Source organism: Chlamydotis macqueenii, chromosome 11 (genome assembly GCF_036417535.1).
Source record: "Chlamydotis macqueenii isolate bChlMac1 chromosome 11, bChlMac1.mat, whole genome shotgun sequence".
Lineage (NCBI taxonomy): Eukaryota > Metazoa > Chordata > Aves > Otidiformes > Otididae > Chlamydotis > Chlamydotis macqueenii.
The window spans coordinates 21,481,321-21,503,845 of NC_141566.1; the positions used below are offsets into that span (position 1 = coordinate 21,481,321).

General features: G+C 46.2%; 1 protein-coding gene across 2 annotated transcripts; it reads right to left on the reverse strand.

Moving 5' to 3' along the window:
* Positions 1-4,761: 4,761 nt before the first annotated feature.
* LPAR4 (lysophosphatidic acid receptor 4) lies at positions 4,762-18,253 on the reverse strand. 2 transcript variants are annotated; one of them, XM_086756318.1, is made up of 2 exons: positions 17,906-18,253; positions 4,762-6,443 (listed from the first exon to the last, which is right to left on the reverse strand). In XM_086756318.1, the coding sequence occupies exon 2, from the start codon at positions 6,288-6,290 to the stop codon at positions 5,244-5,246; it is 1,047 nt and encodes a 348-aa protein (XP_086612444.1). In that variant the 5' UTR covers positions 6,291-6,443; positions 17,906-18,253; the 3' UTR covers positions 4,762-5,243. The 2 variants fall into 2 exon arrangements, with proteins under 2 accessions (XP_086612444.1, XP_086612445.1); XM_086756319.1 differs by lacking the exon at positions 17,906-18,253 and adding an exon at positions 16,889-17,122.
* Between the last annotated feature and the right edge of the window lie 4,272 nt (positions 18,254-22,525).

Sequence of the window (22,525 nt, forward strand, 5' to 3'; positions counted from 1 at the left end):
TGGTGTCCCACACCAGCAGAGCAGCACAGGGTGGCCGTCCTGACCTTCTCTGTGGGATGGCTGGGGACATCAGGAGCCTGGCGATGGTGCTTCCAGCCCACGTGCCTCTGCCTATTCTGCTTGGACTTTGCAGCCTGTGTCGGTGATAATGTGAGCATCTCCCCGCTGTGCTCCGTCGTGTGGAAACAGCCTTGGCAGCTCCCACCGGTTCCCCTACACCTCCTGGGTTTGCTCTTTCCAAACAGAGCACTGGGCAGATGTGCTTTCACTGGAAATGTTGCTGTCCCTGTTCTGAGACAGCATTTCCAAGATGGTAACTTCCCACCCATTTTACAGCAAATCCAGCCATTGGGAATGACATGGGGTGTTACTGGGGAGGTCTTTAGGGATGCTGGCCTTCAAGAAGATCATCAGAGGTGCCATATAACCTTACCGGTGTGATGGGGTCCCCTTTCCCTTCACCAGCTGGAAGGGTCTTGCTAGGTGGAGATAGGGAGGGAGAGCAGTCTCACTCCATCACCCCTGCAGCCCCCCAGCAAGAGCTTCCTGAAAACCTCACGTGGGTATTTTTAGAGGGATCTAGAGCCTAAATCTGCACGGCAAGTCTGTGACAGGCAAGCTCAGGAGATACAGAGCCTTGCTCTCCGATGTGCAGCCATGTACTTGCATGTACAGCACAGAACTTATCTTTCTTACATAAGGAGCCAGTATGTGACTTATATATCACTTGTGCTGCCTCCTTGCATTTCATAGACTTGAGCCTAAGTAGTTTGCACTGGCTCTGCAAAACTGGTGCAGATTTATGCTGTCCCATGAACACTTGGCACCTTCCATCTGATGTGCAGCCTGTCGTGTCTTGAAGAAAAGCCTACCGTGAGAGGAGGGGCTTTCATGGTGGCTGTAATATAGAATCACAAAAGGGTTTGGGTTGGAAGGGACCTTTAAAGCCCATGCAGTCCAACCCCCAGCAAAGAGCTGGGACATCTCCAACCAGATCAGGTTGCTCAGAGCCCCATACAAATATATCTAAGGCCTTGCTTCCTCCTGTCATGACATCTACTGTGAAAACTCAGACTGGCGTGGCATTTTGCATGGGCATGTGTATCCAAAGGTGATTTTGGGCAGAGAGGTTTTCACGTTGCTGTTCAGAGCTTCAGCCTTCCAGCAGAGCAACGAGCTGCAGAGCTTGCGGTGAGTTTACGGTGAATGAATCACATGGGGAGAGCTGGGGAACAGGAGAAGTGAGCTGGCTGCAAGCGATGAAATCCTTGATTAATGCTGTGTGTTTAGCATCTGAGAGGACTGCTCGGTCCTGTCTTTCAGCTTCAGCTAGATAAAGGCATCAACTTCTAATGAATTTTATTTTTTTTTTTTGCATTTAAACTCCTGGTTCTGGTGCGTGCCGTCTGCTGACAATAGCCCTTTGTCAGGCAGGGAGAAGGAACGCTCGGCCGCACCTCAGCCAGAAACACTGTGAATCCACTTTTCTATTACCACCATGGCTCCTTCCAGCTTGGCTTTACCAACATCTGAAAAATTACTTCTCCTCTCTCTGAATGCATAATTGGTTATTTATACACAAACCGTGGAGCGTTTACTTGGTGTACCTGACCTAGAAAAAAAGATTAGTCGAGAACTGTCCTACCAGATGTGAGTGTCAGTCAACATATGATCTCCATATAATTTATAAGGTATTAAATTACAAAATAATGAATCTTTTCAGTTAGCATTTTGGCACAGGATGATAGTATTACATTTTATGTGAGAATATCAACCGCAGCTCTTGCCCCATAAAACTGCAAACAGAAATTTGTAAGCGTTGGCGCTGGGTTCGCTTGGAAAAAGACACCCATTATGCTCGGGTTACAGTCGAGCTATGTATGTATGGCCTGGAGGTCGTCCAGTCACACGCAGTTCTTCCCCCCCCCCTCTTTTAACATTTCCTTGAGAAGGCTAGACAGTGGTTTCTAGGTTAGATTTTCCCCCCCCCCTTCCCTTGGATTTAACTAGAGGAAGGTCTACGGAGCACAGAGCAGAAGGTCTTCCAGGATTCTTGCAAACGAGATATTCCTCAGCTCTTGGGTGCTGGGCCAAATCCTGCCCTCGCTCACCCCGCAGCGACTGAGCAGTCACCACGTGTGAGAGCAGCCCCGTCCCACAAAGCTCCCAAAGGCCACGGAACTCGGGAATCTCATCTTTCTGCTTCTTGCTTGCAAGGTGAAAGAAGCAGCTTTAAAATAAGTTTTACAAGCGGACAGTTACATGTTGCCCATTTGGAGTGAGGTGGCATGTAAACAAGTTTCTCGTCTCTCTTTGTAAAACTGCAATAATCAGGGGGTTTGCCTTGGAGAAGAGCACTTACTCATGTACCGTGTACTTTTCTTGTAAATAGGAAGAGGGCTTGAATGCACCCTCAGCTTTTTAGTGAATCCTTCCCACTCTTGTTCCTTCTCTCCCACCCCTAAAAATGGAGCTCTTGCCTCATTAAACACAATTTTTAAACACCAGTTAATGGTAGGGCAGCGGAATGGGGGTGCCCCACCTCTTTCGCCCAGCCTAGGATGCGTCAGAGATGTTGATGGTTTCACAACGCCCTCTTCTTCGCCCGGCAGCACCATGGTGTGAAGGATGGTATGCTGTGTATGGAAACCCCTGCCTGCCTCAAAGCCCGTAAAACCCCTCTTGGCTCCCTTTGCGTTTTGATCTGAAGTTATGGAAATGGCCTCTCTGAAATACATACATTTGATGGCAAGCGTTGAAACAGGCTCCTTGGCCAAAGGAAACAGGAATTTTTAGAAAGCGATCTAAACAGTTTGGTTCTGGCCTGCACAGAAGGAAAGGGGCATGTCGCTGGCTTTCCCTTTGCATGTGGTTAAATGGCAAAGGATGATGCTCAAAACGCAGCTCATTGCTTCTCTTTGAGGCAAATTTTTCCCAGCTGCCGACCACGTCCGCTGCCATTGATTGTGCCCTTGTCCCGCCGCATCTTTCTTGTCCCACCAACTCATTTGAATGACCTGTCCTTGTTGTCACGTTTCATTTCTGCCCCAAAGTGTTGTTGTCTGAGGGTTTAATGTACAGGAAAACCTCCCAAGCCAGTCTTGTGTGCAAGTTTCTAGCAAATACAGCTGTAACTTGAAACGGAGATGCAGCAGTTAGGCTGCTCTCGTACTCCCTGCATATGATAAATAAGTTGATCATATACTTTCCTGCCGTAAAAGCCGGGGCACCAGACAAGCCACAGTCATTTTAGGGCTAAAATAGAATGATCTGTGGGGTATGTCTTAGCCTTGGTAAGCAACTGGCTTTTTTTTTTTTTCTTATTCCAAGTGAACATAGTGCTAAATAAATACTCCTTTCAAAGCATAACTTTTTTTTGCAGCTGAATTCTTTTCGCACTTTAAGAACTGCTGATTGCTTGAAGTAGTAATCACATTTGATGTGTAGCTCTCAGTATCTCATGAGGCTTGATCTGAGAGACTTAAAGTAAATAGCTGAGTGGAAAACATCTGTTCAATTAATATTTTGTCTGTCTTTTTTTTTTTTGGCAATGTAGTCCTAGAAGTAGCTTTATGCTGTACTGTGGAAAATGTAGATTACTGATCTAGCAAGTTGTAACTTCATACTTTTTCAAGTTAAATTGTTTTTCTCATCAATATTTAAAAGGGGTTTATAAGAAAGTTGGGGAGAAACTTTTTAGCAGGGCCTGTTGTGATAGAACAAGGGGTAATGATTTGAAACTAGAAGGATGTAGATTGAGGCTAGATACAAGGAAAAACTTTTTTACATTGAGGGTGGTGGCACACTGGCCCAAGGTGCCCAGAGAGGTGGTGGATGCCCCATCCCTGGAAACATTCCAGGCCAGGTTGGCCGGGGCTGTGAGCAACCTGATCTGGTTGGAGATGTCCCTGCTCCTTGTAGGGGGGTTGGACTGGGTGGGTTTTAAAGGTCCCTTCCAAACCAACCCATTCTGTGTTTTATGCTTAAGAATGAATCAGCCTGTTAAGGTCAGTATAGCTTCCAATATGAAACAATTGCTGGAGAAATGAAGTGCGGCAATGTACAGATAGCTAACTTTCCATATATTTCTATAATCTGTATCTCTAAAAGGAAATGCAAGATATGCAATAAATTAATTGAAAAACAGGAAATATTGCTGAACTGACTAAGAAAAGAGTGTGGGTAATTTGTTTTACTTTTCTCTTGGAGTTACTTTGAGACCCTCTGGTTTAATTAGCTGACTGTATAGCAAAAACCAGCAAGTGATCACCTACAAGAGCTTCTCTTAATTGGATGTTCTGACACTAATTGTCTGTTTCCAAGCCAGCTCTTCACTAATGACAGCGTTCTGTGGTTCTTCAGCCCTTCAGCTGCATGTAATTTCCGTAGAAGAGATTTGGCCTTGCAAGAACACTGGGCTTTCAGCCCCTTTGTTTCAACCGGCTTTGCAGTCTAGGCCATCCTAGAAATAGTCACATATAATCTCCTGGGACAGGAAAGCCCAGGTGCAAAAAGCAGTAAGGCACTCTACTTCTCCCTAGAGGTGGCATTTAAAATAAATTAAAAGACAGCTTAATCTGACAGAAATGAAACTTCTTATTTCAAAGCTGTATTACTAATTATTCTTTCATCTTAGTTTCTCTTCTGTCACCAAGCGAGGGTGTTGCTTGCTTTCAAAACAATTATTTACACTTCAAACCTCTCCATACAATGCATTCACCATGCCTGTATCTAGTAAAACCAGGATATACACTCTTGCAGTGAAATAAGGAAAAGCCAAAAGCTTTTATTATGCCTTATTAAGCAAACATACATACTGTGTGAAGTTATTGAGTTAACATATGATGATGCATCTCCAGAAGGCATGAAATATTGGCAGGTATCTCTAAGAAAATTAAAATTTCTGTTTCCCAACTGGTCTCAAGTCAGCTGCTGGGGGAAAAAAATGCCAAATGTTGGCATCTTCTGTTTAAACAAGCTGTTCTGTTCCTTCCTTAGTTGTTGCATATGTTGTCAACCATCCATAATCTCCACAGGGAGATCCATTGGAATTTTTATACTTCACCTTCACCTGCTGCATCTGATGGGACCATCCCAGTATAAGGATTTGTCTGTGTGTAGTTATCCTCCAGCAACTCTTCTTCATTAACACCATGTGTGAACCCACATATTCTGAAACAACTATTTCACACATGGAGTTAATCAAAAGTTAATGGGGGATAACTCCATGTGTAAACAGCTCACTAGAAATGCGATTCAGATGTTGGGTCTCCTCCATTCGTAATAGCCTGGTCACTTATTTCATCCTGTGGTGCTGGTAGTGTAGTCTTTGTTAGAGGTGTCTCAGTCTTGAAAAGAGAATCCATTTTTATCTGGGTTTTTATGTTGAAAGACTTTTGGAAGGACTCTGATGTAAAGTAATAGATGAACGGGTCAAAGCAGCAGTTCATTGTTGCAATGCACAACGTGATTGGGTACATTGTCCTGGCAAACCTCTCCAAGGAGCAATTTGCTATCGCTTGGGACCGCACAAGAGCATACAAGAAGAGTATGGAATTGTAAGGCACAAAGCACACAACAAAAATGGCCACGTGCACAATGATCATTTTCAATACTTTTTCTTTGTTTGTCCCGATCTGAGACAAGGTGGCAGGTTTCCGGAGAGTCCTGAGAACTAAAGAAGAGCATGTAAGGTTGAGTAGCAAAGGAATGATAAATCCTACCACTTCAATAAATATAGTGATCTTAGACAAATAGGTTTTCCAGATACGTTTGGAAAAACCTTCAAAACAGGTTGTGCTGGTGTTGGAAATGTTGGTTGTGGAGAATAACGAAGCAGAAATTCCACCGCTGAGGACCAGTATCCAAACACCAGCACAGACTATGGCAGAATTTCTCCTGGTCCTAATGGTGCGAGATCGGAATGGATAGACGATAGCAAGGAAACGGTCAACGCTAATGCAGGTGAGGAACAGCATGCTCCCGTAGATGTTAGTGAGAAATGCTGTACCAGAAATCTTGCACAGGCTATCTCCAAAAGGCCAATGCCTGTTGAAATTATAAAAAATTTTAAAAGGCAAAGTGAACACAAAAAGCAAATCTGAAACAGCCAGGTTTGTCATGAAAATGGCTGTTTCACTTCGCATTTTCATCCGAAAGCAGAAAACAAAGAGGGAGGCACAGTTAGTAATCAAACCGAGGATGAAGACCACACTGTACACGGCTCCATACAAGTTGTACTTAAAGGAATCATCTGTCAAGCAGGTATGGTTGTTGCTGTGGTTTCCCATGCCAAGTTTGTGATGTGCTTCCAAAGAACTTCAAAGTCTACTTCAGTGACATCCATAAAATAAAGCAGCGATCTCTTCTCTTCCTGAAGAAACACATTCCAGGAAGGTTGCTTGACACCTCGCTACCATGGCTCCATCACGAATCCTTTCATCCTAAAGGGAGAGAGAAATAGATGCCGTCAGTCTTGCAGCCTGCTATCAGCCAACGTGGCTGTGCAAGAGAACACGTACGCTTTCCTTTCCAAATGAATGGATGTACAAACAAGACTAGTAATTAGTTTTCACAGTAGTCTTTATAAATTCCACTATCATTGGGATTTTTCAAAGTTGAACACAGCAGTCACTGTACTCAGCCTTTCCTTTCCTTCCCCCATCACTCCTTATTGGAAAGAGAGTGATCGCTAATTCCAACTTTCCACTTGGAAAGGTTTTTCTTTAAAATTTGAGATGGAATTGGCCCGGTGTGTTTGGAAAGAAACAACAGACCCACGATATTGCCCAGGTATAGAATCAAACCATCTGAAACGTTCACCTAAACTTGTAACAAGAGGAGAAAGAAGTTGAAAGCTTTAGTGTTTGCTTTTAACCGTGCAGAAATGAAAGTTCTATGGGTTGTCAACCTTTTTTTTTGATGCAAAAGTATTAAAAAATAACAAACCTCAAAAAAGTACTGCTTGCCTTTTTTTCTACTTTAAAATAGGAGCAGCCTTACATGTGTTTGTCAAAGTGAAAAATTGAAATGCCACATTTCAGAAATATGTTTCAAAAATACTTTCCAAAGCCATGCTTGCTGTTTTTGGAAAACGTTGCTTTCTTTTTTTTACTTAAAAATTTCTGCAAAAATGATGTTACTTTCAAAAGGACTTTTTTCTTTTCTTTTTTTTTTTTTTTTAACTGTAAAATGCTTTGCAAAAAGGACTCCTCTAAGTTGTACTGACAGCTTCATTTCTCATCTACTCTTTGTCAAGGCACAGAACCTGAAATTTGGGAAATCTCAAACTATACTCTTGTAAGATTTTTCCCAAATTCAGCAAGCTTTGGAGAAGCGTAGAGTGGAGGCAAGCATGCTGTTTGTCGGAAATCCGTGCTTTCTGAACTGTCTTGATGTTCTCTTAGTGCATTTCTAAGTCCTATTTTTAAGGCCTGCGAGGATAAGCAGTTGGAAAGCCGCCCTCGCTGGAGCGAGGAGGGTTCGTGCGTTGGAACGTGGACATGGCAGTCGGTACATTGGGGAAAGGCAGAGCAAAGTTGGATAACAAAGGGAAAGACCTTTGCCTTGCAAAATACAGCAAACTAAATATGAATCAAAGGTTGTAACCCCCTTGTAATCTAAGAAACATCTCAGTAGCTGTAACTATGGAGGAATTTAGAGAGATGAAGCCCTTGTGAAGAGTAGGATCCTTTCCAGAAAGTGATCCTCTGACAATACAGCTTCAACAGCAAACATAAAACTGAGAAAGCTTGTGTTAAAGGTTGAAATGGCAACAAAACCACAAATAAACAAGGGAAGAACGCATGGAATCAAGACAATTCGGGATGCAAACTGATCTGATTTTTGAAAATCAAATGTTTTCCATATGCTTTCCTCCTGGAAAAGCTCATGCTGACAATTGTTCTTGCACTCAGGCTGTCAGTGAGTCAGCTTGTAAAATGTCAAGTGTTGACAAGAACAAAACAGCCACGGCTTGGCCAGATGGAAGGTGCAGGTTCTGCCCTCGCTTGGGAGTGCCTGGAGAGCTGCAGGCTTTCCAAAAACCAGCGCAGTGACCTAGAGAGCAGGCAGCACTCCACCTTTGCAACTTACAGATTCATTGGACGTAAAGCAAAACAGCAGGAGGGGAGGATCCCCAGCGCTCACTTCTCAGAAAGATTACTTTTAAATGACTTGAATCTTTTGCCATCCAAGGAGAAGACTTGGGACCATCAGGTCTCTCCTGTCGGGGTGCGTTCCTGCTCTCTGCAGGCCAGGACCGGGGCAGAGAACGCGGTGTTTGTGCGGGTTTGCTGTTTGCTGTGCGTGCCCTGAACTACCAGAATTCCCCGTGATGTTCGTAGGCGGCTTTGGTACGTGCTCTTCACCACATTTAGTAAATTCTTCCTTCACTGTAGTTGCATTTTGAGTTACATTTTGTGATGATATCTTGCATTAGCAAACGTTCATCCAGAAATAGAATATGCCCTTATCTGATTGCTGTTGATTATGTGGCAGTGGCAGAGGAGACCATGCCCACGTTGGGTCTTTCTCTACCACACGTGTAAGCGGGCTCTTCATTATGCAAACGGGGCAGGATTTTGGGGACAGATGGACAGAGTAGGGAACGGGCTGTGTAGGTGTTCCTTGCACCCCTTGGTGCTTTTGCACTCATCTCGGTGTTTCTCCTACTAAATTCAGGGCTAAATGAACTTTATTGTGAAATAATCTAAAAAAAGATACCAAACACTTAAACTTATGAAAAAGATAGTAGTAAAATCTTGAAGGCGCACTTTCTTTGAATATGTGGTAATCTAAATAAGCCAAGGTCTCACCTACAAGTTGAAAGGCCTTTAAGCAAGAACTTTGGTTCAAAAATGTGCGTGTTCCAAGAGGAATAGCTGAGCCTCTTAGCTCAACAGCCTAATGCATTAAATTCTTGGTTTGGAACTCCTTCCAGCAAAGAAAGAGACTGCATGTTATCTCCATCAGCAGCATTTTTTGTTTATACTGAAATGTAGCCTCCACAAATAGATCCTTTTCTTCTGCAGTGTGTAAAAACCAGGTGTGCCTGACTCTCCTGGTCCAGGCTCTAAGTCTGGGTCCTAACTGGGGAGGTTTGAGAGGGACTGGGTGTCCTTTGACACCTTACATAGCCACGAGCCTGGGAGGTGGATGGAAACCCCACTTTCCAGCCTGTGCACACAGTCCAGGATTTTGGCTGTTCCTCAGAACACAGCCTGACGCAGCAGGTTTGAAAGGCGGCTTTGAAACGCTTACCTTTCCTACTGACGTCCGCGGCGGTTGCCAGTAGCCTGACCCAGATACTCGTTACGCAGGAGAAAAGATGCTCGATCACTTGATTCTTTTTTCCCTGCCCTGCATCAGACAGCCACAAGGTCAAATACCAGTTTTCCTGGTGTATAAACCTGTGGGAATCGCCTGCCAGCGATTGTCTGGCTAAGTTATGGTCTTTAAAATCCAGGCCTGTGTTGTTTACCTATCTAATGCCGAGGTGTTTAAACAAGCTGACAAATCGCTTTGAATCTCAGCCATGTGCTTTAAATTCTGTAGCACGAGCCTACAGATCTAGTTTTCTGAATGTAAAATTCACTTTCCTTCCCTTTGACTGAGGATTAAAGCAGTAGGATGCTCTTCCTGTACGCCACGTTCACTGTTCTCGCCTTGCTGGGAGGAAAAAAAAATAAAAAAAAAAACCTAGCAATACATTTAAAAATGCTGAGTTAAGTGAATGTAAAGAAAACCACGTTACTGTTCTGTATTTCAGGCAGGTCAGAACTTTAAATCCTGTCCCTGGAGTGGGGGACAGTACAGGAGGGGAGGAATGTATCTAGCTGTTGTCCAAGCGGTGCTATAGCAGAATATACAGCCAGTTGAATGCGCTGATATTGAGAATATTCTCTCCAACCCACAGCAGCTGTCGTTCGCTCACGTAACCCTGTTACTCAGAGCTAGGAAAAGGCGTTCAGCAGAGCAGTTGACTGTGTTTGCTCCGACTTGCCTTCTATTGTCGAGAGATCCCCCCTCTTCCATGCACTGCAAATAAAGGAAAACCCCTACGTATTACTTCCTACGGCGCGCGAGTATCCTGTTTACAATTCTTTTATTTCCTCCTCCTGGCACCCCAAGAAATCTGCCAAACAGCCTGCTTGCAGTGTAATTCAGATGAACCATTTGTGAGTAGCAAAAATTACTGCAGGTGAAAAGCACACCTTAAAATCCAATCCTGTAATCCTGTTAAGATCTTTCTGCTCCGTACGCTTCCCACTCTCCAGAAATCCATCAAACTGAAGTCAGAAAAAAACAGTGTGAGTTTGGGACTGACGTTTTTGCGTCTTCACATTTTCTTTTTCTCATATGAGATGTAACGTGAATGTAACTTTTATCAGCCTGGACATGTAGGATATCCTCTGTGTGTTCGTTTAAATAACTGAACGCTGCAGAGCCTGCTCTGCTGAGGTCTGATACACACCAAGTGTGAAGACCTTCCCAATCTGAAGGATCTCTTGCTAGGTTATCACTGCGTGTACTCAGGTTATCTCTCAATCTTGAGACACAAAGGTTTTATAGGCGCAGAAGCCGAAACCTGAGGGATCAAAAGGTGGGGGTACGGGGGCTTTCTCTGGGTTTTGTCCAGAAATGTCTCTAGGTGATGGCAGCACTTCTTGTGTTTTGGTATGGTCTCAGACCCTGACCTTGGAAATAAATAAGTATTTTCCTTGTGCACACAGCATGCGCTTTATGCCTTCTCTTGACAAGAACGACATTCATGAGCGGGTTTTCACTTCCCTGTTACTCACCCAGCCGGTACAGTGCTCATATGATGTGTAACTCCCACCACCGAGCCCAGGGTTACGGCTTTACAACCACAAACTATCATTTCTTCAGTTCCTTGGCTTTTATTTCCCTTCTTCATTCCCCTTTAATTACACAGAAGGCTCAAAAAAGGCTGTGTTGGTCGTGGAAGGGTTGTTTGGGTTTTTTGAAGATTTTTGCATAGATGCTAATTGTCCCTAAGGCCATAGGACTTGGCTTCTTCCAGAGTAAGTTCTATGGGTAAGGTGAGATACACTGCGCCTGTTTGAACGCGGGCTTAAGAGAGAAACAAGAAACTGCCCCCTGAAGAAGTAAGCATTTTTGACAATTCTGCGGCAGTGCTAATGAGGAATCGTAACGTCACCAAACTATCATTTCTAAAGGCTTACAAATCTTCACCTGAAAACCACAAAACGTGGATTCAAAGAAAGCACCGCAGTGACGGCAAACGCAACAAAACCGTCTCACCACCGCGTTCCCTGCTGCTTTGCTGCTCTTGCAGTACCTCGGTGCCTGCGATGGGATCTCCACTTACTTTCCCTTTTCAACAGAAGTCTCACTAGCTATTTTTGGTCGCAAAGAACTTTGAGAGCGTTACCCGAAAGCGGTTATAAGGACAAAGCTCCAGTGAGGGGGAATGTGGTCGCTGGCCTTTCCCTTTTGGAGGCTGTCAGGGCGGTAGCTGTGCTGCACTGCGACGGTGGCTCCGTTTTCCCGGTGCCAGCAGCGAGGGCGTACGGAAAGCTGAACCAGACATTGCTGGACCCGGCTGCTGCTCCGGGGAAAAACGGCTGGTGATGGGAGATGGCTTGGGACACCAACTCTGGGGTTGGCTTTTAAACCCACCATCTTGGCGAGTTGCTGAGAGCTCTCCATCCTCCCTGGAGCTTCCTGCGGCTTCACAGTAACCTTCACCCACGCAGCTTCCCTGGCGCGGCAGGGGCTGGAGAAAGGGTGGGATTAGATGGGGGGAACGAAGCAGCTGCCTGTAAACAAAGCACCATTGACGATACGAGGCACGGAAAGTAGAAACGCTTTAATCTCTTTCATTTCCTAATCCTATGTGATGTATTTGAGAACAGTAGGAAAGAAGTAGCAGAAGCGTGACTTTGAAGTCCAGCAAAGGTTTCAAAGAGCCATTCTTCCCTGTTTGTATCAGAGTGAATGCCCAGCCAGTACGCTGGGCAAAAGGGGACGTTTTCTGACGATCAGCATAAAAGACAGGCAGGAAGGTTCTTATTCATGGCTTTGACACTTATTGTGCAAGGGTCTTCCATCCCATCGTACCTTCCTTCCCCAGGACTTGCTGTGGGTGTAACAGCGTCTCCTGCTCCTGGAGGGAAGGTGAGATCCTGGGTTCCTCCTGATTGTTTCAGTCACTCAGGTTTTACACTCTGCCTTTCCAGTCCTCTCTGACAGAAGAAAACAAAACGCAGGAGCCGGTGAGGCACTTCCCTTCGCTCAGCCACCAAGAGCGATGCCGGGGACCTGCTGGGACGGGGTGGGAGCGTGCTGGCTGCCCCTGTCCTCCCTGCTTGGGCTCTCCAGGAACCTCACGGGCTTTCCAAGTTCTACAGCTACTTTCTGTTGCCTGGAAGTCAGTAAACGCATTGCAACAGGAACCCAATTTAATTCTTCTCCAAGATGGAGCAGGGAAGTGGAAACCTGAGCCTATCAGACCTAATCCTAAAGGTGCTCTCCTTTTTTCTTTCCTTTTTTTTTTTTTAATTGATCAGCACTGCCTTGTCTCCTAACTGTCCTTTGAGACTTACCAAGCATTTCCTGCTGGTGGTGACTTCTCTGTGCTGTATCTGTTTTGTATTGAGCTAATTAAAATGTTTCCTTCTGAAGAGAATAGTGAACTGCCTTACCCCACATTCAGACACTGATCCTCAGGGCATGACTCTCTCTTTGTTTTCACTGACAATGTCTCTCTCCATTTACATCACCCCTTTAACCCTTGACGTGGTTTGGCCTTCCCCATCTGCTACGGCCTTCAGAGGGTCCGGTCCATGGGCCGGAAATGGCACAATCCACCCCAAACTTCCCTGGAAAGTTTGTATTATTTGACTCTTGTAAAAGGGACTCTCTTGCTTGCACAGGAACCGCCACCTGAGGGTGGAGGGCTGTAGGAATGCTGGGTTTTTTTTGACCCTCGGATCTCTCACTAAGGGGAGATTGCTTCATAACAGCATTGCTAGATTCAATAGCGATCCTGATAAGAAAAAAAGAGGAAAAAACTGATGAAAATCAGAGTTTTACACTGTTTGACCCGATACTGGAAGATTTACAGGTTGTTTTCACTCAGGAGCAGAAGCTGGTGATGGAGGTAGCTGTGTCTTTGATGTAGTCCTGTTTATTTGCAAAGCGTGGTTAAGAAAAAAAAATAAAAAATAAGAGAGCCCTGTTCCCCTGAACCACGGGGGAATCCAACAACAGGACTCGGTTTATTTGCTTACAGTTCCAAAACGCTTTCCAGTCAGCGTTCTGCCCCAAAAGCTTCCTTTCTTTGCTTCCTCCGACACGATTTCCAGTGGTTCCTTGGTGATTGCCTGGCTTTTTGGCTCCTTGTTGCCTTTACCCGGCTCCTCGCGAGGCGCCTGCCGCCGCATGAAGCCCTCCTTTCACCCGGGCCGCATCTCACCGCCCTCGCCCGGGGCCGTGGCTCCAGGCTGGTTCCTCTGCAGGAGAGCTGAACTTTCACCTCTGTTTATCCAAAAATTATAGACTTTTTCTTTTTTTTTCCCCCCCTTGCATACATTAGCACCGAAAAACTTCCATCCAGCCGCCAGCACCGCAGCACAAGCACCTATTTCAGCTTTTGCAAGCTAAACTGGGTGCGAGGAGGTGCAGCTGGTTTCCTCGCGGGCGCTGAGCGCTCTGCGGGGCAGAAGGTGATCCCTACCCTGCTCCGGTGCTCAGGACCTTGAAGGATCTGTGCCCTGCATTTATTTACTGGAGGGAGCTGATAAAACAGGGCTTCGTTCTTTCTAATTGCTTTATTCTAGGGGGGAAAGGAGAAGGTTTGAGAACTTTCTTTGGCAGCGGTATGGACTGGGTGGGTATGGCCAGCCTTGGTTTCCTTTGCGCCAGCGGTCTGCCCTCCGAGCGCTGGAGACGCGCAGTTCCCTCCCGGAGCGGCTGGGCTCCCCGTTCTCCTTGGTCCTTGTTTTTCAGCCAGAAATCTGGAGGCGTGGCTGGGCTTTTCGTGTCATCTCCCTCGCCTCCCCTCTGGGGAAAAACATGAAGGTCTTGAAAAACACTCAGTGGGGTATAAGGAAAGGATGCGCGAGGGGGCACAGCGCACAGCTATGCTACTTTTTCAGTGGGAACTATAGAGGGTAAATTTGCATTAATGTGTTAAAATAAATAAGAAATTAATTTGCAATGCAAAAATATCAAATCTCAGCCAGCGAGTGATGTTTCTGCAGTGAAGTTTCTTAGAACTCAGATTTCTGATAATGAGCGGAGAGAAGGGGAAGGACTGGTTGGTATTGTATGAGGGATGCTGCTTTTACTGCTTAACATGGAAATTCCCATTTGTCGTATAAAAGCAAATGCCTGCTGGAGCAGAAGATGGTGAGTTATCTTGCAGGTTCAAGAAACTAAAATGGGAATATTATTAGATGAAAAGAAGAGCTTGCGTTGTGGCTGCCTATTTACAGATGTAATAGGTACTCAAAATTTTTTGAGATCACATTACGTAGAGAGAAAGCAATCCGCTCTGTTGCTAGCATGCATCCTTGTCTCGGGGCTTAGGGCCTGATGAATGTCCCTTAATTTCACTTGCCAAGATAAAGAGACTTTCCTTTTTCTACAAAACCAAGCCATTACAAATAATTCAGAAAACTTTCCTTGCGGCTAGGGTCAGCTAAGGCTAGTTTGGCTCCGGAGCGGTGTGGATCTTTACCCCCTTTTATGGGACTGACAGAGAAGATGGGGCATTAGAGGAAGTCTTGCAGAGCCACTGTCTGCTCTGGTGAATAAAGAGCTCCTCTTTTCAAGGAGAGAATTTGCCTGTTGTGAAAGGTGGTGGCTCCCCTTCCCTGAGACTAAATCGGATCCTTATTTATGGAGGAGGAGCCACGTGTGGAGGAGCAGAGTGAGTCTCTGCACGCACACTTGACCTGGAAAGACCTGCTGAGGCTGGATGTGTGCTCCAGAAGCCATCCCTGCCCACCCTGGCCCGCAGATGGGATGGCTCACCCGTGTCTCGTTTGTGATCCTGGAGTGCTGTGTGAGCCGTGGGGCCGGGACCACCCCATCACCCGTGTACGCCCAGCCGGCAACACTCAGATATCGCTAAACAGAGCCCTGACACTCGAATAAGCTGCAGCCTGCACAGATGCATCGCAAACGTTGGCATGAATGCGTAGGGCTGCAAGCGGCCACCCTCTCTGTACCAAGGCAATACTGTGATAACTGAGTCCCAAATCATTTCGCCATGTACTGCCTTCCCCAGGGAGCAACCTTCTCTGTCCAGAAGTAACACACCCTCCTACGCTGCACCCTTTTCCAAGAATGTGGCCCAAGGTTTGGGTAAAATCGCCTCAATTCCTCTTCTCGAGCTCCAACCATGAGGTCGCAGGCTGCAGAAGGGCAACCATCTTACGGAGAGCATCCTCTCTGGCACAAGCTGCCGTGCTTGGGCACGGTGAATATTTCCATGGCTGCTCTCAGCAAAGTGTGAGGCGCGGGTTTTCACGGTTTTCGTCTCGTTACAATGCTCTGAATGAAAGTGAAGTCAGTGGCGCTCAGGCATTAGTTCTGTGTGTGTGTGCAGAGCTAAGCTCCTACCTCCAGAATCTGAAAGACGCTGATTTTTATCAACTGACCTGACCCCCGCGAAGGAGGAGTCTCATTTTCAGTCCCAAAGGATTCAAGTGAAATGTATGCTCAGCCTCCCCCTCCCTTCCTCCCTCCCTCCCATGTTTTTCAGGACTTTCTTTTAAAATTCAGAGGCTTTGAGCCCCCTTAAGCAGCGAGGTTGGTTTCCTGCCTGTTTTATTTTGGCTTGCAGAACGCTGCTGAGGGAAAGAAGATGGAAAAGTGCTGGGAGGGGGGAATATCCTTATCACCGACCTGTGAACTTTGCACTTCCCATCCTCTGGGTTTTACTGTTCCGTTCAACGCAAAACCACACAATTGTCTTCTCTCAAACAAAGATGAAGGAGTGTCGTTAAAAACCCAAACTTGTCTCGCAAATTCTTCTGCAGTGGGCTTACACTGTCTTAAATCCTATTTCTTCCAGATAGCTGCATCGTTACATTAACTATGTTGTTCATCATTCGTTTTACTTCTGACACCAATTTTTCTGTCTGCTTAAAGCTGCATTTGAATTTTTCTTGTGTCATTTTGCCACTGAGCTTAGAAGGAGTAGATTTTAGCCACAAATGAAAGCCAAAGTGATAAATAAGATCTTAAAGTTTTGCAGTATAAAAAAAAATATAACTTCTTTCCTAACCTTTAACATCGTTTGTAGGAACTGGATCTCACATTACATGAAGCTGAAGGCATGTAAGCTGAAAGTCTGAGTTCATGCCACATTTATATACAACACTTTCTTAAGTTTATATTAAAGTGTCTTTATGATACTGACTTCAAGTACAAAAAAAAAAAAAAGCCCTCAATAAGGGATATTTTTCACAAATCTGAAACAAAAAAAAACAGGGATAGAAAAGTCCTTAACTTGTCACACACAGTGACACAATGAGAATCACGATGTGAATTACAGCGATTTCCACAGCAACAGTTTGGAGGAGCAGCTCAGGCAGGAATTATTTTCCAAACACTTGGCGATCATCTTTCTCACTTAAAACAGAAACGCTGGCCTCTCCCCTCCCAGCCATGGCAGAGCTCAAGTCAGAGGAATGAGATCTGCCTGGATAGAAAAAACACCACTAATCTCCATTGAAACGCACAACTCCAGCCCATCCCCGGCTGGTTTTATCCCACAGATCCGTCTGAGCCGCCAGATTTCAGACAACGTTTCAACCCCTTTTTTTCGGAGCTGGCATTACAGCCGGATTTCTTTTCTGCTAAGTTAGAAAGCGAGGAAATAGAAACTCACCGCGGCAGAGCGGCTGGTGCCGAGGTCGTGCCCACGGCCCGGCGGGTTTCAGCCCGATTCCGCCCTGACAGCCCACATTTGTCCTTTTTGTGCGCGTGGACCGCAGGCCGAGCGAGTCCTGCGCGGAAGAGCTGCGCGCTCGGCTTTCGATGAGTTTACCCGTTCATCTTTAAACCCTCCAGCGACCGGCGGCTGTCCGCCTTCCTTTGTTCGGAGGGGAAAGCGAACGGCTGAACGCTGCGGCCATCATGTCTTGGGAAACGGGACGCGAGAGCGGGCCCGAGGTCTGGGCAGGGTCTGTGGGCAGGGGGAACTCTTGGGGGTCTCATAGGAAACGCTCTCCATTGGGCAGGGATGTGTTATTAGGGGCTGAGCCTGCCCCACGCTGCGCTGGGTCCCTCTCGCGGGGCTGTATTCCCTTCCAGAGCATCCAGGCAGCTCCCCGTTCAGAATTAGCAGCTTAGGGACAGCTTGACAATGGGCAACGCGGATTTCCTGAGCAAATTAGCCGGCGGGGACAGCCTGCGAGAGCGCGCCTCCGCGCCGGGGACGGGAGCGAGCGGGGGAAAAGCTGCTTAAATCTCGGATTTTCCTTTGCGTGGCTGTAATTGTTTTTCCCTTCTAATTAAAAAAGTGAGGAGGAGAGGGGGGAGCTGGGAATCGAGAAAGCATTGGGGAAGCTGCAAAGTAAAACTGCCCATAAAAGAAAAAAAAAATCTTTCTACAAAGATTTAGGAAGGAGCTGGTTTTTAGGTTGAGGTTTGTTTTGGTTTGGTTTTTTAATAGTCTCAAAGAAGCAGAATCTTCTCTGAAAGACTAAAACAGCCTGGATTCCTGTTCCCCAGCTCTGGGTTCCTGCTGGAAAACCTGGAGGCTTGCAAATGTTTAGGGACATAATTAAAAATACTACAGGGAAGCGCGGCTGCGTAGCTCACCCCGAGCACTGCTGCCGCTGCCCTTCAATGAATCTGCCTGCCCGCAGAGCCATGAGCTAAAAGCTTTTTATTTTTCTCTTACCTTTAACATCAGCCCTTCAGCTGGGGAAGAGGATCTTCTGGCAGCAGGAATGCAGCGGGTGGCTCATTTGCCTCAGCCCGTTAACGTCGTGGAGCAGACGGTGCCCTTTAATTTCTTTTTCAGCCCTCTCCAGTTCCATAGGTTTGAAATCCTGAGTCTGCTCCTAAAGCCCAGCCTCCCGCCTAGCGCGTCTCGCTCGCATTGTGTTTGTCTCTCCTTTTCCGCCGCTCTTCTTGGCTCTTCCCACAGGCAGCCGAGGCCGGTAAACAACTCATTGTGAAGCTGGAGCGAATGTTATTCCTTGGGCTGGTGGCTGCTGCGGCGGCGGTCTCTGACTCGCTTCTGCAGCGCGCCCGGCTGCCACGGGCTTTTATCCAGTCGATGCAAATAACTTCCTGAATATCTCATGTAACAGCCGAACTCCAGCCGGCAAAACCTCATCCTCTGAGGGCTCACGCTTTCATAAAACATAAAAACACGAGCGCGGATTTGGGTTGAAAATGGTGAAGGCGCAGATGTTTCCTGCTCCGAGTGGTCAAAGGTCCGTTTTCCCTTTTTTAGCTGGTAAAGATGACAGAAAATCTAGGTAAATGGTGAAGGGGTGGCCCAAGACATCGGCCATCACCCTCACTCGAGTGTGGGGGCTGGCAGAAAGCTCAAAGTGCAATCCACCAGTATCACCAGTCAACTTCCCTTAGAAATGAGCCTTGGCCCTTCATGGCTTGTGGGCATTTTCAGCTGGCGGCATGGCAATCCTGATCCCCGGGGGTGCAGTCAACTGCTTTCCCACCCCGGGGCCCATTCTTATGCGAGTGCTCTCAGCGGGGACCCGTTGAACAACACGCCTGCATTTGAAATCGCCCTTTTTAGGGAAAGAAGTGTGGTTGGGGTGGTTTGAAGCTGAATGTGCTGATACAGAGGGAAATGAGCAGGCTGAAACCCTGTGGAGATTAACATCTTGTGTCTCAGCCTTCCAAGCTACCAGTCGCTGGGCAAGCCTGTTACAGAGGAGATTTGTTACTCCTTGAAGATTAAATACAGCATAAATCTTAAAACAGAACAAAACTTTGGTGCTTCTTGCAGTATTTAGCCGGAACGTGGCAATTGTGCCAACTTTGAGGCTGTTGGAATTTAACCAGGCAGCTGTACCTGTCCGGGGTGTTTGCTTTCTCTCTTGGTTTTTGGTTTAATTAAACACTCCTAACAAAAGTCTTCAGCTGTTGTGAATTCGAAGGGCTCTCAAGAACTCCTCCTCCTCTAACTTAACAGGAGACTGGGGGGTCCATCCTAAACCATTGCAGTGGTTCCAACTTCGTATCCGTCCATGGCTGTCGTTGAATTCAAAAGCATCTCTAGTGAGAAGGTTATTCAGTCATCTGTTACTTTGGGTTCTTTTTCTTTTAAAAGGAGTTTTTCTGCTAGCTATAGCCAAAACTAGAAACTGGAAAAGTAGAATCTCTAGGTTGACCCATGATGCTACTCTCCAGCCTCTAGAGATCATAAAAAAAAGTCCCAACCTTTGCCTCTGTGGGGCATAAAAAGATTTTGGTATTAACGAGAAAGAAAATGTCCCCAGAGCAATATATTCCTGCTGCCCTCCAAGGCACACTTCACAAAGCAAGACACGGAGGCCTTCACCCTTCTCCACGCCAGGTTAAATAGGCCAAATGCTGTACTTTGTGTATTTTTTTAAATAGATGAAGTACAAACATTTCCAACAAAGTACCCTTAACGTAGGTTTATTTGCCAAACATGAAAAAAGGAGGTGGCTGCCTCTCTTCTTGGTTACGGTTACAGGCAAGTGTTTGCTTTAACACGGAAAAACAACGAGCAGGCTCCTCCGCTCTTCATCTCTCCTCTCTGCACAACTCGTGTGCTGTCCCCACCCTGATCCTGTGGCGTTCATCTCAGACTCGGGGCAGGGTGGGATTTAGTGAGCTCTCCTTCTTAAAACATTGGCAGTACATCAATAATCTCCAGTTATTTTGGAAAACAAGGGACACGGGGCTGCTATCTTGTTGGAAACTAGGGCTGCTGAGAAGGCATAACGTGTTTAAGCAGAAGTTTTACCCCCTGTTTACAGTACTCGGATTTTCTGCTCGTGCACGGAAACCCTACTGATCCCATACTTTTGTGGTGTTGTCAGTGGTCTGGTGGCTTTTGGACTGGCTTGTGACATTTCCATTGATTTCAGCCGGGCAGGAATACCTGAATTTAAGGAAGAGTTTTGCCCAGAAGACTGGCATATTGCATTTTTAGATTCCTCTGCTGTCAAACATCCTGACTGTTCTCAGTCAATTGATGCTTTCTTGTGCCCAGATTCCTACTTCAGGGCCCTTACGAGCACTCAGAAGGGAGCCAAAGAGCAGAAACCAAGTAAAAATTGTGTTTTAAAGGCCATTAGAATATATATGATAGAGACATTAGCCTTTCCCTTTCCTCCTCTATTCATTGGCAAGGCTCGCTTCCTTCCTTTGCTTTCCTCCAACAGCAGACGTAATTTGTCATTTGGTAGCTAAATATTGCATGGCTGTGGTTCATCCTGGTAGGACAGCGCGTATCGGATGTTCTGGGGCCCCGTGGAGCCCTCTCTCCTGTTGAGATGAGTCTGTAAATGAGCTGCCGTGGTCAAAATGGACCATGCAGGAGCGGCTTCATGGCACCAGCGTGGGTCAGGGACCCTGCCTGGGGAAGCGGGTAACCCCACATTGCCAAAATAGCTACTCCTGGAGCTTGCAAACTCGGCTGTATTTAGAGATTTTGACTGTGATGCTGTCCTGTATCATCTGCTCGTCCTGTGAGGTGCACAGCTTCTGAAGTCTTCACACTTTTAAAGCACCAGCTTTAGAGCTACAGCTCCTGGGGAGTGAGGTTGGTGTCTGGGTGACCCCAAAGGAAACATCTGGGTGATTAAACCCACAGGTTCGGTTCTGTTAGAATGGAGTGTTTCATTTAGACGTTCCCCAGCAAAGCCAAAGGAAAAAAATCTGTAATACTGACATTTTCCTGAAAAAAAAAAAAAAAAAAAAAGTCACTTTACAGAAACCACAGTCTCTGCTGGAAAAGATTTTAAGGGAAAATTCCTGAGCAGATGTGGCAGGACCCTTCAGGAGCTCGCTAATGCTGCGGTGTTTACTGATGCTTAATGATTTGTCAGCGCTCCCACTTGAAATCCTTTCTGAAGAGTTTTATAACAAAGCCATGAAAAATCACTTTGGAATCAAATGGAAGTGCAACGACTCATCCTGTTTGGTTTTTTTAAATGTGCATTTAGAGAGATCTTTTTTAATCATTTTAAATGCTGTAGAGACACAACCAAAAAAAAACCCGAAAACCAAACAGTAAGTGCCCATTTGATTCAGTATCCTTGCAATTCTGGGCAGGCTTCATTTAAAAACCGTGGTTTGTTAATTTACCAGCACTTAAAATTCCATTACTTTCCAATCTGACAGGACTGTTGGCTAATGGCAGGATATTTCTTCTCCAAATGTTTAGTCAAACTGAAGCTTTTTGGGGCGGGGGAAGGTGCTCCTCGTGCCAGGGCGTCCGGAAAGTCCCCGCTGCTCTCAGCGCTGATGGTTTTCTAGTGAGCACAGTCCGCTAAATAACAAATACGGTCCATCCAGATAAGGGCTGGGTTAATTGATTAACCTGTGATTTCTTTCTCTGGTTTTTGGCCCGTCCAACAGTGACCGTTGCCGTTCCCGTGAGTCCTGAGGGCCGGCCTTTGTTAAATGCGGTTAACTCCAAGGCATCACATTATGAGCTGCTGAAATGGGTTTCGCTGTCTAAAAAGGAAAACAAAGATTTTTACTGTTTGTTAGGTCAGGCAGATGGAAACCTCCAGTGGCACCGAGTGCCTGAACCTGGATATCTGGGGGTTGGACTGGATGGCCTTTAAGGGTCCCTTCCAACTCAAACTATTCCGTGATTCTCTGTTCCTCCCGAGCATGCGTGTTTTCCTAAACCTTTGCTTGTGTTTGCTACGCAGCATCACCAATACGCTGGCAGAAGGTCGATCTTTTGGACAGTGTCGTCTCCGTGCCTTGAGGCAGGCCTCTCCCTTCGCTTTCCGTGTTTTGCAGTAATTTAATCGGGCTCATCCAAGTGCGTCTCATTAGTTTCGGAGTCTTTCACTTTTCTTGTCAGCGGAGAAGGGATTAATTTTGCAGACTCCCCGCTCATTAGTGACTCTTCCCATAACGCAGAGCAATTTCCAATTTTGCATGACCAAACCTGGCCCGTAATGTCTCTCTTCAGAAACGGCATGCAGGATTTATTTTGGGCAAGAAAGAAATAGGTGATTATTCTCCCCTCCAGAATGAGTTCAGGAACACTCGTTGCCCTAATTTGGTGGGAACTTGGGTTCCTTGATTCTTTTTCCCCAGTTCAAAGGGACTGCTTGTCAGTTCTGCGTCTTCCAGAGTCCCAGCTTTCATAAACACGAGGTAATGCACACCGTTGTTTTGACAAGAGGCACCAGTCCTGCCGAAATCCTATCCCCTGGAAAAGGGAGCAGGTGTTTTCCAGCAAAGCTGCTGGGCCGCCTGCCTGAGCACCAGCTGACGAGGAGCCCGATTTCAGAATTAACCGCCGTTGCTCCTGCCGTGGCCGAGGGTG